The following is a 17,014-nucleotide window of genomic DNA, read 5'->3' as shown; positions in this document are numbered from 1 at the left end:
TGTATCATAAAACTGGTCACTGATGCAATTTTTTTCCCTAGAGTTCTTCAAAGAGTACACATGCTTAGGGTTTTTCTGCTAATAATGATAGGAGTTTTCATGCAATGGAAGCTATATAATTTAATATAAAAAGATTATTTTAAGTAAAAAAGATTAAAAATAAAAACAGGTGCTACACTCACTGGGGTCATAGGAGTCCATAAATCCAAACGGACCATAATCTATTGTTATGGATAATAAACTGAAGTTATCTGTATTGCACACACCTACAATTAAACAGAAAGGAGAAACAGAAGTTAAAATTCCACATGAACCCCAGTCTCTAGGCAATTTGATGTGAAACAGATCCACTGAATTTAGAGAGCTTTAGAGACCTAAATTTAGAATTTAGGAATCAGACTCTGGAAAGTTGCCCTGTCCCTCTGCCCCCAGCCCATGCCCTGCAGGACACCGAGGCTCCCACTCCCGCTGCTGTTTTGGGGTTAATCCCACAAATCTGCAGCAGAGCTGGACAGCTCTGCCTCCTGTGCACTGTGAAAGGCCAGGGCTTCATGTGGAGGGATCAAATTCTGAGCAGTTAAACTAATATATGGCATCAGTACACTGCCTTTGTACACTGCACTGTTGCAACAGCTCTGAGAATTCTTGCCCCCATATACTCGTTCTGTCACAGCTGTTCTTGGAGAGATCAGAGAGTTTTGTAACTCTGTTACAAAAGCCCCTTGTATAACAGATAAAGCTGTGGGCGAAGACAGCAACAGAACTGAAGACCAAGGTGACAAATAAAAGTCATTTTTAAGTATATTACTATAAAGTGTCCCTCCCCTAAAGCCAATGCCATCTGGCACCTTACCATGTGCAAACCCCACAGACATCCACATTGCAATCAGATTTGCAGTCTCTGACACGACTGTAGAGAAAAATTCCTAAAATCAAATACATCTTTTACTTTAAGTTCTCTGTATCAAAAATATTGAAAAACATAAGCATTTTATTCACCTTAGAAATATGTAATATATTCTATTTTTCAAATTTAGTTATCTGTCTGTCAGGACTTATCATTCCCGTTCCAAATCATGTGAGTACATAATAACCTTATCCAGCAAAGACTATAGTTAAATAAGTATACACAGATGCCCTGAAACAAATTAAGAAGTAAAATTTAAAAAAAACCAAAACCAAAAAACCCAGACACTATATATACTAGGGTGTCTACTATAATATACTATATATACTACAATTACATTAGCAAAAGCACACTTCATCACTTCATGACCACTGTTCACAGAAAACCTGAACAAAAAACAACAGGAAGTGGAAGCTTCACAATAAACATCTCCATAATGAAAACTGGTGGAAAATGTTCATATTTGACTTTGAGAAAACAAAAAAAATCAAAGCAGCAGATTTTCACTGCAGAGAATTAATAAACTTTTGCTAATAAAACCTGGAATCTTACTTCAAATTTTAAAATCTTGTCAAACTTGAAATTGTGAAGACCTTCCTGTAATTTTGTTCACATGCTTGTGGAAAATAAAAAGACTTACCAGATATCTATTTGAATTGTTCATAGCTATTGATGGAAAATGTTCCTGGATGATAAAGTCTAGCAACCTTCTGTAACAGAAGAAACAGAATTCTTTAAACAAAACTGGTACTTTAGAACTGATCATTAAAAATTCTTGTTTTCAAACAGCAAAATTGTGATCTACAGCTTGCCACAAATAGTTATTAAAAACCTCAGTCTATTTATTCCAATGAATGTTAGATTAAGCTCTTCCAAATGCTTAGAGACAGGCTGTAGTCGTAAATACAACTGGAAACTGCCACACAGAGTTAAAATTATTCCCACGTTAAACCTCCAGAGCACACCAGGACCTGGTTTTGCATGCACCAATATCCATTTTTTTAGGTAAAAAAAAAGAGTTCGCATTTCCAAAAAAACAGTATCAGATTACAAGGAATAATCATTCTACATCAGAATTCTCACAAAGAAAATTTTATGGCTGAATTCTTATGAAGTAGGGTTACTTACACAGTAACTGGCCATTCCCAAAACAGTGCTCTAGATTCCTATAAGACAGGCTTAGGGAAATGGCATATATGCATTAAAAGTTGCAGAACCTGTCACAGAAAACTGAGAAATGTAGGAACTTAGACTTTCAACTTACAAATTTTCCAAAACAAACAACTCCTCCCTAGTGCTTAGTTACCACAACTATTTCAGGAATAAAACTTGTCTCATTTTGTAAGATCCAGGCCTTTAGAAACATCTCGAGGGTTTTACCCTTGTGAGGTAAGATCTTTGGTATGCTTGTATAAAAACAGCAGGTTACCTTTCTAAATTATATAATCTTACTTGCTAATTAATTTATGTCTAAATTCCAACTGTATACATGAATTCTAATGCAATTTGATTGTTGAGAAAAGTATTATGGTTACTATGAAGATTAAATTCAAACCTTAGTAAATCCAGTTCCCCAGAGTGAGTTAAGATTTCCAAGGATCCTATACGAAACCATGATTTGGCAAGTCGTAGCACTATTGCACCTTAAGTATAGAGACAAGTGTGTTTAAATGTAAACAGGGTATCAGCAAAATAAAACAGTTCCATAGCAAAAGCCATCATGTGTTGTTTCTATAGACACAGTTTATATATACACAGTTAAACTGTTATTTTTGTAAGTATGCCTAACACATAACAGATGAAAATGTGTAATATTAGTTTACTACACATGCATTTTAATGATGAAGCTTGATTTGCTTCACCAGCAACCACAGGCAAAATTCTGTTAGTGCATTAATACTAGAATTGCTCCAGAAATACTAGCCTTAAAGATAGAACACAAACAGATTTTTCCCCATGCTGTGCCATCTCACTCTTTTTCAGAGCAGGTGTAGATAATGTAGCAATGACATGGCCACAGCTGCATTCCCACCATCCTGGTATTGCTATTAAAACAATGGAAAATTTCCCTAGTTTTCAATATCATTTTGGTAATGGGAAGTGAAAATCAAAATTATATTCTTGCAATATATATGCCACAATCATAGAAGACCTGTTCAGAGGGCTTCATTTCTTCAACAAAGATATTTCAGATTGATTTTCTCAGGAGAGGTTTTATATCTTAATAAATTAAATTAAGCCAATTTATTATTTTTATTACGCATTTTTTATGGAGAATTAAGTTACAATGTTGTAATATATTATTTTAAAATATGTTCATTACCTCTTTCCTTCTTAATATTTCCATTGTAAAACTGGTCTCTCCACACATCATCATCACTTACAATTAAGCTGTAGCAAACAAGAAACGAACATTAAAAATTATCTCAGCAAAAATAATTCATAATGAAGATCAAAGTCATATTTCACATAAATTCATTTTCTTCATAAAAAGAAAGATCTTTTGGTGGCATAGCTTTGTATTTACAAATGACACAGGCAAAGATGCTGGGGCTTACCAAGGTTCATGACCAAGATGCATTTATTTTGTATTTAATACAATGTTGTCCAATTTCATTACTCTCACTGTTCCTGGGGAGAAGGCTGCTCTCAAAAAGAGTAGTGCATTCACTTGGAACCTCAGTGACATATTAGTATGACTGTAAGATTAACTAACAATTTCCCTGGGGACAACATGGAAATTTTGAGGACAGAGAAATTAGAAACCAAATTGTTGCATCAGATGGAGGTTGCCCTTTACATGAGCCAAAATTATCTCAGAAACTTCAGGGACAGATCTGGGACCCTTAGCAATCACTGCTACTGGTACTTAGATTTTTAAAACCAATCTCTTCCTTTCATTTGCCTTAAAATTCTGCACATCCTATAAATTTTTATGTTTATCCAAATATTGAGATTTGTGAGAGTTCACTACAGCTTCCTTTATTCCACAGCTTACATTAATTCTGTGCAATAAAATACATCATTTCATTGTATTTTCTGTTCTATCACAAAAAATCAATCCTCATAAACTATGCAAGGGCATCATGTTCCTCTGAGGTTAACAAGTAGGACGTTTTCTCTCCAAAGCAACTGGGATTACACTGACAATCCAGCTTGGTGCCATCTTCTGAAAGAGATCTTATCCCTTCAATAGGCACAGAAGACTCCTTGTTCAAGAGTCTAGCAGGAGGATAATTTAGCTCATTTTATGTAATTCTTCTTTATCTTTGCTTGTTGATAACTGGAAAATATTATTCTATTCAGGAGAGACATAGACCTATTGGAGTGGGTCCAGAGGAGGGCCACAAAAATGACCAGAGAACTGGAGCACCTCTCCTATGAGGACAGACTGAGAAAGTTGGGACTGTTCATGGGGAGTATGGGAAGACCTCATAGCACCTTCCAGTCCCTAGAGGAGGCTACTAGAGAGCTGGACAGGTACTCTTTACCAGAGCCTCTAGTGATAGGACAAGGGGGAATGTCTGTAAACTGAAAGAGGGCAGGTTTAGATTAGATACTAGGAAGAAGTTTTTTACTCAGAGGGTGGTGAGACACTGGAACAGGGTGCCCAGAAAGGTGGTAGATGCCCCAACCATGGAAATATTCAAGCTCAGGTTGGAGGGGGCTTTGAACAACCTGATTGAGTGAAGATGTCCCTGCTCATTGAGGGAGGACTTGGACTAGACCAGTAAAAGTCTCTTCCAACCCAAATTATGATTCCATGATTCCAAATATAGTTGGGTGACATGCTATTTGATATTTAATGTAGTTACATATATCTGCTACTTATTAGGTAGTTGAAGATAGCAGAGAAGACAAAACCAAGCTTTTCTTTGAGGTATATAGCAAAGAAGATGCAAACCTAATATTCCATTCATAAATATGACTGAAGACAGTCACAGTGTTAATTCTCAAGAGTTAAATTTTTAAAGTACACAAAATTCTGGGTTTACATACTTGAGCATTGAAATTTTAGAAAGAACTCAGTTGAACCAACACTGTGGCGTATGCATATAAAGATAAATATGTACAAAAAGGTCATGAAAAGAAATAGCATGAAGTCTTACATAGTGCAGTTGCTTGCAACAGTAACTGTGGGTTTGAAACTAAATTATTGTTATTATATTCAGTATTTTTGAAGATACCTAGTAGCTATTCAAACTGAATGTTCTGTTAACTGCAAAGAACAGGCAGTGAATTTTTTCAGGAGGGGAAAAATATACAGAAATCAATCTGCTCCTTTTACTGGAGCTGTACTGATACAAGCAGAATTAGGGATTTTTTTTTTTTAAATACTCATTTGAAACCAATTGGTATGTCTGTAGGATTAAGTACAAAAAGCTCTGATACAAATTAGATGGAAGAAGAAAATCTTCATCCTTCAAGAGAAAACAAAAAAAATTAGAAGCAGGGAATGAACCTCAGACATTTACAAAACAATGTGTGCAGCAGAGCCCCAAGGGACAGAAGGCACAAAAGTTGGGCAACTAAACTTCACTGTTTTGAACAGACCTCTGCCAGAAAGGTTGTTTCCTTTTTACTATGTAACTCTTAGCAGGCTCTCTGCAAAATTCCTACAGAATACCAGCACTTCTATTGCTGACACAAAATTCCATGGGGGCATCAACATTTAGTTAGTACAAACATGCAGCACTTGAGAGCTGGCCAGGTAGCTGAGCAGCCACATAAACACAAATTCCCATTAGAAAAGTAGTTCTCCAATGGTCCCTGTAGTTGGTAAGTACCATTACTGGAGAGAAGGCAGCAGCAGACCAGCTGTACACTCGACACCGGAAACGGAGCACTGAAAAGCTCTTGCACCAAAGAAGCTGGAACAGGACTCACAGAAGGATGGATGGATTATATCCCTCCCTACCTGGCTCTCACTTAAAGGCTTGACTTTACACTAAGTGCTCTCCCTGCAGTCCTGCATGAACTATGCAAGTAAAGGCCACTCTGGAAACTTTGCATATTGGCTCACTTTTTTGACTTAATGTGTAACACTGCTCACTGGTAGTGCCAGTATGGGACTAAAATGGTACTGTATGAAGTGTTCTGTATCTAGCAGTACGGTCATAAACTGTAGCACCCCATTGGGAACACAGTACTTAAAATTAATAGAGCAAACCAACCTGCTGGGTGTTCTGGGATAAGCCATAAGGTTTTTCCTCCTACTTCTGCCAAGACTTGACAAGACCTCTGTTAAGTGCATCCCACCAGCCTCAGTACAACAGCTCCCCATCGGGAAGAATATGGCTGTCAGCTGGGGTTTTTCCAAATTAAGTCTTGCAAACAGTCTGCAGAGCTTGTACAACAGTTAAGAGAGCCAGGCATTTAACCAATCTGCCAGCAAGCAGAGAACTAAAGCACACTGTGTGTTCAGTAGAATGCATGCACAGTAAAGGGGTAATTTCATACTGGTTTTGCACTGCACAATTTGTTGAGATGACAGCAAAGAGAGGCTCTAACCTGCCAAATGATTTCCTGCTGATACTCAGACAGATTTAAAGTTCTGCACTAACAGCCAACAGCAAAGAGTCTCAAGATGAAGTCAGTGAATAAACCATCAAAAATGTCATTTAAAAACACTGCACTTCAACAGAGCAAATGAGTTAGAACTAATGCTTAAGAGATTTGCAGACACTTTGCAAATACAGACACCTAGCCATGTGGCAGCTGAGTACAAGCTTTTTCTGCAGAGGATTTACTTTCTCTGAAGCCTGAAACACTGCAGTATAGACTAAGACTACTTGGAACACAAAATGAACTTTTAAACATGTTAAAAATGAATATTTTAAACATAATCACCTGAAAATATTCAGTTACTTGATTCTGAGAAAATCATCCAAATGAATGTATGTGTTAGTCTCCTTTGGTTCAGACAGAATTAGTTTTAAATTATTTTTTTATGAAATCTCTCTCTGTGCTCAAGGGGTGTTTGAGAGCAATTGAGAGCAATTGCCTACGTTCAGTTCTACCGCCAATATTAATGTTTGTTCATATGACTGACAATTTTTCCCAGCAATCTTAAAAATGACAGTACAAAAAAAGCCACTTTCAATATTTTCCTAGTAGGCCAGGTTCTAGAACTTGGATTAACTTTATAGAAATGAGTCTTTACTACACTAAAGTTAAGTTGGATTTCTAGAATCCAGCAAACTATGTGATGCCATTAATTGCTAGAGCATATTATTATTGGAAAGTTTTATCCAAAAATCTATGGAAGGATATATTTTGACCTGATTGAATACATATGAAGAGATCTATCATCCTGAAAACTAACTGTCCTGCTTTATTGATGTTCAGTTAAACTCAGTCACAAAATTACCTCTAAATTAGGATACTGTGAAAAAGGAAAGAAAAATACCTAGCAGCTCTGCTTGTAGGAATTCCAAGATAGTGCATGGCCTCACTACACAAAAACTCTCGAACAGAAGAGCGAAGCACAGCTCTTCCATCGCCATTCCTATCAAGAACAGAGAGATAAGGAACAGGTCATAAAATCAAGGTAAATTTCAAAAAGAAAACATTCAGTTTTGGAGTACACAGAATAACTGCAACTTACCTGGAGTATGGGGTCTTTCCTGACCCTTTTAACTGCAGTTCCCACCTCTCACCATTCCTGCAAAAATACCATTGGCATTTCTAAAAGTATACCTCAGGTTAACCATGAATCAGCTAAATTGAACAGAGAGTTCAATCAGACACTTTAAAAGAAGTCACACCTGTTTGTATATACTCCGATCAAGTGGGCTCTTCCATCCCCCAGCTGACCTGCCCAGCTACCAAACTGACAAAAATTAAAATCAAGTTATTGTCCTCTATAATTTATAGAAATTATACTTGAAACAATAGAGATTACATGTAGGTCCTCACAAAAGACACATTTGCTCACATAGTCATTTAAATGTTGATCCCTAAGGCTGTATTTCACCAAAAATGAATCAGAAAACCACAGGAAAAGAGTAACACCAGTAATCCTCATTTTTTTTTACCTTCCAGCTATGAGGTACAGCTACAGACCTGTCTTTTTTGTATAATGAGCCTTTAAACCCACATGGCTTATTTTGGTTTTTTTAATTGGAAGTTACAAATCAAATTCTACCATTCTTCTCCATGAATAATCATAGCCATTTCAATGAAACTTGAATCTCAGTAATCATGATATTGCAGTGAGGCTCTGTCCTTCTTCACTCCTTTGAGCTATTAGTATCTATCATGAATCAGAGCTGGCCAGGCTGCTGGGGTGCTAAGCAGACTCGGCAGCTAATGAAAATTAGAAAGATCATTTGCTCCAGGCATAAACAAAAGCAGAGAAAGTAAATAGGGTGCTGTGGAAGGATATTATAGGTCTTTTCCACCTGCAGCCCTTATGAAGAACAAATCTGCAATCAAAAGGTTAGTAAGTGTTCATGTACTCACAGGCATATACTCATGTACATATAGGTATAATCAAGGTGTAATTCACAAGAAAAGACCAACACAATTCCACCTAGAAGAACGAGTGCCATACTTACCTGGTGACCCCCATACCTATGGGCCAATGGAACAGACCCAAATATCACTTTCGCACCACTGACGAACTCCAGAAAATCAGACGATCCTTTGACAGATACATCAAGATCCAAAATATTTTCAAGAACATCCTGGCGAAAGAAATAATACTTGAACATGATCAAATTTTCAGTGGAAATGAACACGTTTTCTCTACAGATTTCATTATTAAAAGACATCTCACAGTATGTTTTAAATGCTGTTTGTTTCAAGTATATATTGAGAAAATGTTTCACAATAAATAGCATATGAATATTGAAATATATTTTAGTACATGTATTAATAATTTCTACTAATTAGAGAGGAATGAAAAACAATAGCCAACCTTTGAAACAGCTGCAAGACGAACTCTAGATTTAAAAGGTGTAGGATAGACAATTGAAAAAATGCAGTTTCTCACATTGCGGACATAATTTTCTTGGATCACATCAACTGGAAAAGGACCTGTAAACATGAAACAGACAACAAATGTCTTATAAAAAACAATTAATCATATTATTCATAATAGCTTTCCTCTTAAATCCAACCAAAATGCTTTAAAAACAATTAGAACTTGAAACATTACCCCTTTACCAATGCATATTAAACCTTCATGAAAAACAAGCCCAAATTAATTCAGGATTTTATTGCTTGGAATTTCTGAATTCTGAATTCTGCAGTTAAGGAATCTTCCAGGGCATTCTAGTTTTAAGATCTAAACCATATCTAAGCATAGATTGAATTGACTGTGACTAGAACAGTCTCAGGGCAGTTTCATGTTGCACTAAATTATATACACCCTAAAAGATACTTGCACGAGACAGAGAAGTTCAGCTTTCCCCCCAGCTGAACAATGTAGTGCAACAGATAGATCTAAGTCACTGTGCACCAGTAACTGCTGTATACAGTCCATATGCAGCAATGATCACCAAGCAAAACAAGAAAACAGATGAATTCTTTTCTGAGTGAATGAAACAGTTAGAAGATGTAGTTCTTGCTGTAGCATAACGTGTGTACTCAGAAGTTGTGCTTCATTCTTCCTTCAGACCTGCTCTGTGCCCTTTTCCATGGCAACAGAGAGCAAATATGGTTTTAAAACAGTGTGGTTTACCATCATTTTGGATTTTTGCTTGCCACAATCTTACAATTCCACATTAATTATAAAATCCCAGTACCTCATAGTCACTGTTTTGTAAAAGTTTTAAGTTAGCTAGCATCTCTGGAGCTTTGCTGCTAGCCATGTTTCATACTGCCTCTAATGACAGATCCTGTTATACCCAGCTGCCACAAGATTTATCAGTGACTATGATTTCTAAACGTTCACAAATAACTGTGTCATCTGATTAAATTAGTTCTGTAATGTTATCATATCAATTATCATTATGATTACAAGCAGTCTTGTATGCCCGAGAGCAAGGAGAACTGAAACGCTTTGTGTACTTCCAGACAGGTGTCAGGTTATCAACTCTGCACTAACGCGTAATTGGGACTCGGAGAAAAAAAAAAATCAACAACAAAAAAGCTCCTAGTGGCCAATCTAGTCTTAATTTTAAAACTAGTATCTGACTGTGTATATAGCTCTTCGATTAGTTACTGGCTTTAGTAGCTGCTACCGCCCACCAAACAATAGCACCGGGCAGGGCAGGTGTGCACAGGCCCGGGAGGGGCAGGACAGGAGGTGCAGAGCCCCGGGGCAGGCGCACACAGCCCCAGATAGCGCCGGACAGGAGCACACAGCCCCGGACAGGCAGGCCGTACCTAGGAGGCTGTCGGAGGACAGGGCCCAGGCGCAGAGCTCCGCCGCCCGGCGCCGCGGGCACTGACCCGGCTCGGGGCGGGAGGCGTTTGGGGCCGGGCAGAGCCCGCGGGAGCCGCACAGCGCGGCCGCACAGCCCCAGGCCAGGCAGGCGGGCAGCCAGCGGCGCCACCACATGTCCCCAGACCTCGCCCTCAGGAGTCACCTACGAACCCGGCCTGAGGTCTCCCGCCCTCAAGGAGGCCGTAAGGGGTGCCCGCCCGGCACCCCGCCGGAGGGCGGTGGCGGCGCGGGGCTTCCGCGTCCGGGTCGCGGCGGTTCCGGGAGGCGGTGCCGGCGCGGCGGGGCTGGGGGACACCATGGCCTTGCGGTGGTGGTGGCGGAGCGGCGCCTCGTGCCGCCGGGCGCCGCCGCTCGGCTCCGTGCCGAGCCCCGGCCCCCGCGCCCCGCCGGCCCCCAGCGCGGCGGTGAGTGCGGCGGCGGCGGGCGGGCGCGGAATGAATGGGGCGGGGGGCGCCGGGCCCGACACGGGCGGACACCGCGGGGCCGCTGCTCCTTCGGCGTTCCGCAGCCTCCCGCCCGGCAAGTGCCACGGCCTGGGGGCGGCTCCGTGCCGGGGGGTCATTCTGGGGGCAGGAGCGTGCTCGGTGCAAGGTTAAATTCCGGCTTAAGGGTTTTCCGGCAGTGGTTAGTGTGTGTGCTTCTCGGAGCCGTCCCTAGGTGGGAGCGGGGGAAGCGGTTCTCAGCAGCGTGAGATTTTGATGGCGTTTGTGTGTGTTAGCGTGTGAGTGGTAATGGGGCAGTTCTCTCAGCGCCTTGGTTTGGTGCTTTTTCACGAGGCCAGGCTGCGGTTCTGACCCGCGCTGAGCTGCTCTGGCTGTCCTGAGCCTCGGGAAAGTGCTGTGGCGGATGTGTCCAGCATCCTGCAGGAGCCGCTGCTACAGGGTTAAGCAGAAGTGTAAGGGAGGGAGTCTGTGTGTGGCTGCACTGAAGGAAGAAATCAGCTATTTTTAGCAGCAGAACGCGGTGAGAGGTCCGAGAGAGCCACTTAGGAATGTCTTAGCCGTAGGGCCGGACGCTGAAGTCAGACAGCAGTGGGTTGCAGAGCTGTGGTAAGTTAGGGCTCCTCGCCTTCCTTTGTCTCCTTGCATGGCCTTGTGTAAGCACAGAGGATGGAAGAGTGCCCTTGAGCAATTACAGTGCTTTTGTTTCTCTCCCCCTGTCCAAGGAGAGGGAGGCTTTGATTCACGTACGAGGAGACGCTGAGGCACGAGGAACAGGTCTCCTTGAGCGTTTCTGAGTGAGTTTTTCCAGAGGCAGTTTGGTGAACACGTGGATTGCAGTGATTTTAAGTTGGCTCAGCCCAGCATTGGGCAGGGCTCGGTACTTCCTGGCAGCGCTCCCAGGAGCAGAGCAAAAGCTGTACTTCCTTTCTCAACCTATATCTGCTGGAATCATGTACCTGAGACCGTGCCTTCCCCCAGGCTCTTGGTCTCTGTCTGCAGGGAGAGATCACTGGAGAGATTGCTAGGTTTGGAAGTTGGGTTCTGGACATCTAGCAGGGAAGATGGACAGGTATAAATTATAGACAGCAAACTGAATTGAAATTGCTTCAGGGGGAAACAAGGACATGATTTTCTGTCAGTGTACTGGTTCATTGAAACAGCTCTTGTCCTTTTCTCTGTGTCTTGACTGGTGCAGTCCAGATTTATCTGCCAGGAAGGGAATGTTTGAAAATTGCACCTTGCACAAGTGAAAAGCAAGGTTTTATTGGAGCAGCTCTGGTAATTTAACTGATAAGCCTCCTGGGCTGGGCCTGCGAGGGGAGAAAGTCCAATGCTCCAGAGCAGAAGAGTCAGGTCAATGTGTCTATTGGTACTCATGTCTTACTTGGTATGGAAGGGGATTATGAGACTCCCTTTGCTGTTAGGTTGTTAAAATGGAGAAATAGAGCAATGGTGATGGATACATTTTTTTGTAGTCAAATGTTTTCTGTCAGTTTAAAGTTCTAATAAACTATCCCTGATTTTATTTCGTGCAGATGTGTCACTTTACCCAAAGAAGTTCAACTTTCTCGTTTTCAAAAATATGTAATATATTTTGGCGGTAAGTTGGAGATTTATATTGCTGTGTAGTGGGTAAAGACATAGTTACTGGGTGAACTGCATAGTCACCCTGTGAGCTGTAAACTTTGAAAATAAGGTTATTTACTCCAGTACATAGTTGGGTAATTCTGTGTAGGCTGCTGCTGTGGTGCTGAGTCTGAATCTCAGTCCTCTGTCTTGGAGAGTAATGGGCAAAGCAAGAATGCTGCAAGAAAATACATACAGTTCACTTTGGAAAAGGAAACACCAGAAGAAGAAACTTAAACAAACAAACAAATCTCCTAAGCTTAATGCATCCAGGTGGAGTTTTCACCCTTTCCTGATGAACTTTCCTATCATCATGCTACCTGGAAGCATTGATTTAATTTATTATGTAGCTGGGTGTACAAAGGGAAAAATTTCAATTCTAAGTCAGGAATATTTTTTCAGGAGTTTACAAGAGAGGGAAGGAAGTAACAGAATACTTGGGTTTCCAGAAGTGAAGGCTCCATTTCCAAACGTAGGCTGTACTATCCATAGCATATTCAGAAGGAATACATTGAGAGCAACGTAGTGTTCTGTGTCTCAGAAGACTTCTGTGATCTCTTAAGGGCAGAGTGTGTGTGTTCATTTGCCTAATGTGCTTTGCCAGCTCCCAAAGGCTATGATCATCAATACATAGCTCTGCTGTCCTTGCACCTTACTGTCTGGCTGAAAAGAATGTTTTGATGCCTTCCTGTATTTTAGCCTTTTGGTTAAATCTTGTGTGAGGGGAGAGGGGGAGAAATGCTTTCAGATGTTTCTGTTTGGGGAATCAGGGGAACTTGACTTCTAACAAGACCACTCTCTTAAAAAACACTGTCACCAGGTTTCATCATACAAGTACATCCCACTTGTGCAGCTGCAGTAAGACAATTAGTGATGAAAAATACCAAGACCCTTTTCAACTTGGTAGAAAAGACTTGAAGAATCTCTATGAAGATATTAAAAAGGTAAGGGATTTTGGTGGCTGAGGATTGGTGATGATTTGGTTCTGGGATGTTGTGATGATTGTTTTTAGTAGCAACCATCGATTTGGAGGATATTTATTGAAAGAACGTTGTTTATGAACAACTGTCTGAAACTTAAACTGAAGGTAAATTTCTCATATTTTATAGAACCAGAATGCAGTTTTTTGCTCCTGATTTGCAGTGCTGGAATGCATAATTTACATTTCAGATTACTCACAGTAATTTTTAGAACAACTTCAGCTTACACTGGGTGGAGTGAACGCAGGCAATAACCTTCTACAGGCATACTGTTTTACTTAGACTAAACAGATTGACTTTGTGACTTCCATGCTGAAATGCTCTTGTGCTTTTTATAGGAATTGCTGGTCTCTGCAGCAGAACTTAAGGAAATGTGTGATTATTACTTTGATGGGAAGGGAAAGGCCTTTCGACCAATGATTGTGGTGCTAATGGCTCGGGCTTGCAACATTCACCATAATAATTCCAAGTGAGTTGGTCACTTTCAGATACACACACTTGAAAGTTATCATTCTTGTGTTTCTGAAAAATACTTTATGAAAGTAAAGTGCTCCTCAGTAAAACCTGAATGTAAGTTCCCTCTTGAAGCTGTATTTTTGTAGTTGTCAGTGCAAAAGGAACTGCTGGCTTTGTTAGATATTTCCATGTGTTAAATTGTGGACTGTACTGTGGTTGTAACTGGGGTGCATAAATAATGTTGCCGAATTACAATACTTGTAAGGCTTTTAGTCAATTCTAGCTTCTTGTATAAATGCTTTATTAGAACCTTCAGTACTCTTTGAAACTATATAAACTTAATTAAAAGTATTTTTCATTTGTAACCACTCCTGTTCCTATTAAACACTGGTCACAGGTAAGAATTTTGCTGCGAGAAGGGACCTTCATAGATTTTTTTAGTAATTATGCAGAAAAGCTATTAAACAGGTATGATTATATTCAAAGCTGTGAGACTTTGAAAACAGAGGTTTTTTTCACCCTCTAGCAGCAAGTTTCTACACTTTAATATAACATTCTAAGCTAATGAATCTGGTGTAATCCTTATGATCTCCAAGTTACTTGTCTTTTGAAAGCAGTTTTAAGTGAGCACAACATCATGCTTGGCCTGTACTCTCTATCACTCTTTAGTCTGGCTCACTGCAAACGCTTCACTCCACACGTTCCTGTCAACTGCTATGTTTGCATTTTGAGGAAAGATGTTGTTGGCTGGACTGTTCTCTGCCTTCAGCTATGCTTCCAGTCTTGCCTTATATAGGTTTTCAAATAGAAAATCTTTGGTCCCTTTCCAGAAGTGTTTCTAGACTGATTTGTCAGTCTTAAGGGATTTCTCTGAGCTCTTGCATAATTTTTTTTCTGTAGCAGTAGTTTAATGCCTTGTTGGACTTGATTACTACCTCAGAGCATGGCATGTATTTTGTTGTGTGGATGGCACCTCTCCCTGTACTGTGTCCTATGTGAATAAAATTTTGAAGGAGAAAGCAAACCCAAGCTGGCAGTATCCTGTCCTGTGTGTGCCAGTTCCCCTTGTTTTAGGAAAACATTATCCAGGATTAATGAACTTTGCTCCAGCCAGATTCTCTTGTCAGTTCAGGACTGCTTCTTGTCATTGACTTACACATAGCAAAAGGAATAATACAAACTGTGAAAATCCTCAAGGATGCCTTTTGTCACTGACTTAATATTTTCATGAGTGATCTTGACATGAAGAATAGGAGTATGAGGATGGCAATTTTTGGTGGCAGAATCATTCTTGATGGTCAGCCATCTATGCTGAAATCTAAGGAAGCATAGTAAACCAAAAATCTCTGCTTGAGCTTGTAGGGTCATGGGTGTCCCATTAGGGCATAATCCCAGTGTGGTTTGCAACTACCTTCTCTATGAAAAACCTCAAAGATATCCTAGGATGCATCTACCATCCAGTTCAGCTACAGGAGTGTATATCACACTTCCTGAAATCACTGGCATGTCTGTTCCCTGTGCTCAAAATCAGTTAAGTCCAGCTAGCTTCAGGCATGGATTGCAAAGATGATCACAAAGAATGAAGACTTATGGTCTACAAATTTACCAGGAACAGGGTGGAAGAGCTATTTAAGACAAAGCATTACGTTGGTAAGAGGATGGAAATTTAGGAGGAGACTTTTAACAACAGGGACAGTGAGTTTTTGGAGCATCTTTCGACTCAAAATAATGGTAAAAATAGTTTTATCTCATTCTAGTGTGTAGCATGAGAAGCTTATGAACAAAATCATGTGTGCAGTACTGAGAAGGGTAGAACTGATGTCATACAGTGTGGGAGTTGAGCAGTGAATCAAGGAGGTAGCAGTAGAAAGACTGGTTTTGCCTTTATGCTCAAAGCATATTTGCTGTCTTTTGACATATGTATATGCTCATGGACATATTCTTGTCCATGTGTTGTGCTGTCTCAAAATGGTTAGGACCAGTTTTGAGACCTACCCTATGCCAGTAAGAAAGTGCCACATAGGCCTGGGGCAAGTGTTTGCTTTGCAGTAGCCAACCCTCGGCATAAGTCCTCTGATTTCTAGATGCCCGTGTCATTTGGCAGTGTTTGTACATCTGTTGCAGTTCTAATCAGCACCTCCAAAATATGTTCAGTGTTTAAAAGCCTCCTCAATAATCTGAATGTTCCTTGTACAAACCAGGCTGAGTCACTGCCTTTGTCGTGTTGCTTTTAGAATGAAATTCTTAGTGGCAAGGACAGAAATGTTTCAGCAAGGGAATGGAATGAAATCTCAGGGTATTTACCTTCCTCTCCTCTGCCCTGTGCCAATTTCTCCAAGCCTGTGATTGCAATTAAATATCCCATATGTTGATACAAGTCTTCACTGTACTGCTTGTTGGTTGGTGCATGGTGACCGATGTTTTCTGAAGGTTGGCAAGGCCATGCCAAAGGAATTTACATTTGTACTGTGGATACCCAGTTCCTGTGAGCTGATAAAATTTTATGGGCATTTTCTCCTCTTTTGCTTTTAAGCTTCTTGAAGCAGACTGTCTTAGGCCTGCTCTCTGTATACATGGACTTTAGTTTACATTGATATTGTGATTGATTCATTATTGTTCTTTCTTAAAGCAACATTGTCTCCAGGTGGCAAATAGTTCTGCCAACTTTTTTATGTTTGTGAGGAAATTTGTCTACGTAGAGAAGTAATACTGCATATTTTTAACTCTGCTGCTCTTCTACAAACCTGAGGGGAAAAATAGTTGCCTTCCATTCTGCTTCTCCCAATGTTTTTTTAATATGTTTTTCCACTTTCAAGTTGTCATTTCCCTTGAAGCATTTTATCATTCTTTTGCTCAGTTAATACTGATTATTCTCCCAGGCTTGTTTTCCTTTGTTGGGGCTTTGGCTTCCACACATGTAATTGAAGACCAGAGTCTGTAGACTTGTAGGGTGAGCCAGTATCCTGTGCTGTTCATCCCTAGCATTTTTTTTAAATTTTGCCTCTGGGGTTTGTATTGCTGTTGTTCAGTTTCTGTTTCATCTGCTGCCATTCTCAGCTATAATATAACTTGCTGGACCCAGCATACTTTAGCCTCCTCTTTCATTTTCTTTTCTTCTTTTGTGCAATTTTTGTATAAAAGGTAATACTTTTCCTTATTTGGCTGTTAAAATAACAGGACTCAACTTAGGAAGGCTACAGGTCCTGAT

General features: G+C 40.2%; 2 protein-coding genes across 2 annotated transcripts in view; one reads left to right on the top strand and one right to left on the bottom strand.

Annotated features, from left to right (window-relative positions):
- LOC309586060 (protein adenylyltransferase SelO-like) overlaps positions 1-10,415 on the bottom strand; it is a gene marked incomplete at its 5' end in the record, with an annotated part of 26,976 nt that extends 16,561 nt beyond the window's left edge. The window contains 11 exons of the mRNA XM_082302596.1: positions 183-266; positions 854-926; positions 1,548-1,617; positions 2,463-2,550; positions 3,231-3,298; positions 7,317-7,415; positions 7,515-7,571; positions 7,675-7,739; positions 8,467-8,595; positions 8,829-8,947; positions 10,241-10,415. Coding sequence (XP_082158722.1) covers positions 183-266; positions 854-926; positions 1,548-1,617; positions 2,463-2,550; positions 3,231-3,298; positions 7,317-7,415; positions 7,515-7,571; positions 7,675-7,739; positions 8,467-8,595; positions 8,829-8,947; positions 10,241-10,415 — 1,027 coding nt within the window. The remainder of the gene's footprint in view (positions 1-182; positions 267-853; positions 927-1,547; positions 1,618-2,462; positions 2,551-3,230; positions 3,299-7,316; positions 7,416-7,514; positions 7,572-7,674; positions 7,740-8,466; positions 8,596-8,828; positions 8,948-10,240) is intronic.
- The window catches only part of PDSS1 (decaprenyl diphosphate synthase subunit 1), a gene marked incomplete at its 5' end in the record, with an annotated part of 22,791 nt that continues 16,190 nt past the window's right edge, over positions 10,414-17,014 (top strand). The window contains 5 exon segments of the mRNA XM_082302585.1: positions 10,414-10,485; positions 10,487-10,705; positions 12,280-12,344; positions 13,191-13,314; positions 13,689-13,819. Of these exon segments, the coding sequence (XP_082158711.1) occupies positions 10,414-10,485; positions 10,487-10,705; positions 12,280-12,344; positions 13,191-13,314; positions 13,689-13,819 (611 nt within the window).

The sequence above is a fragment of the Coloeus monedula genome, assembly GCF_965178545.1.
Source record: "Coloeus monedula genome assembly, chromosome: 1".
NCBI lineage: Eukaryota > Metazoa > Chordata > Aves > Passeriformes > Corvidae > Coloeus > Coloeus monedula.
This window is presented reverse-complemented; position numbering and strand designations above follow the sequence as displayed.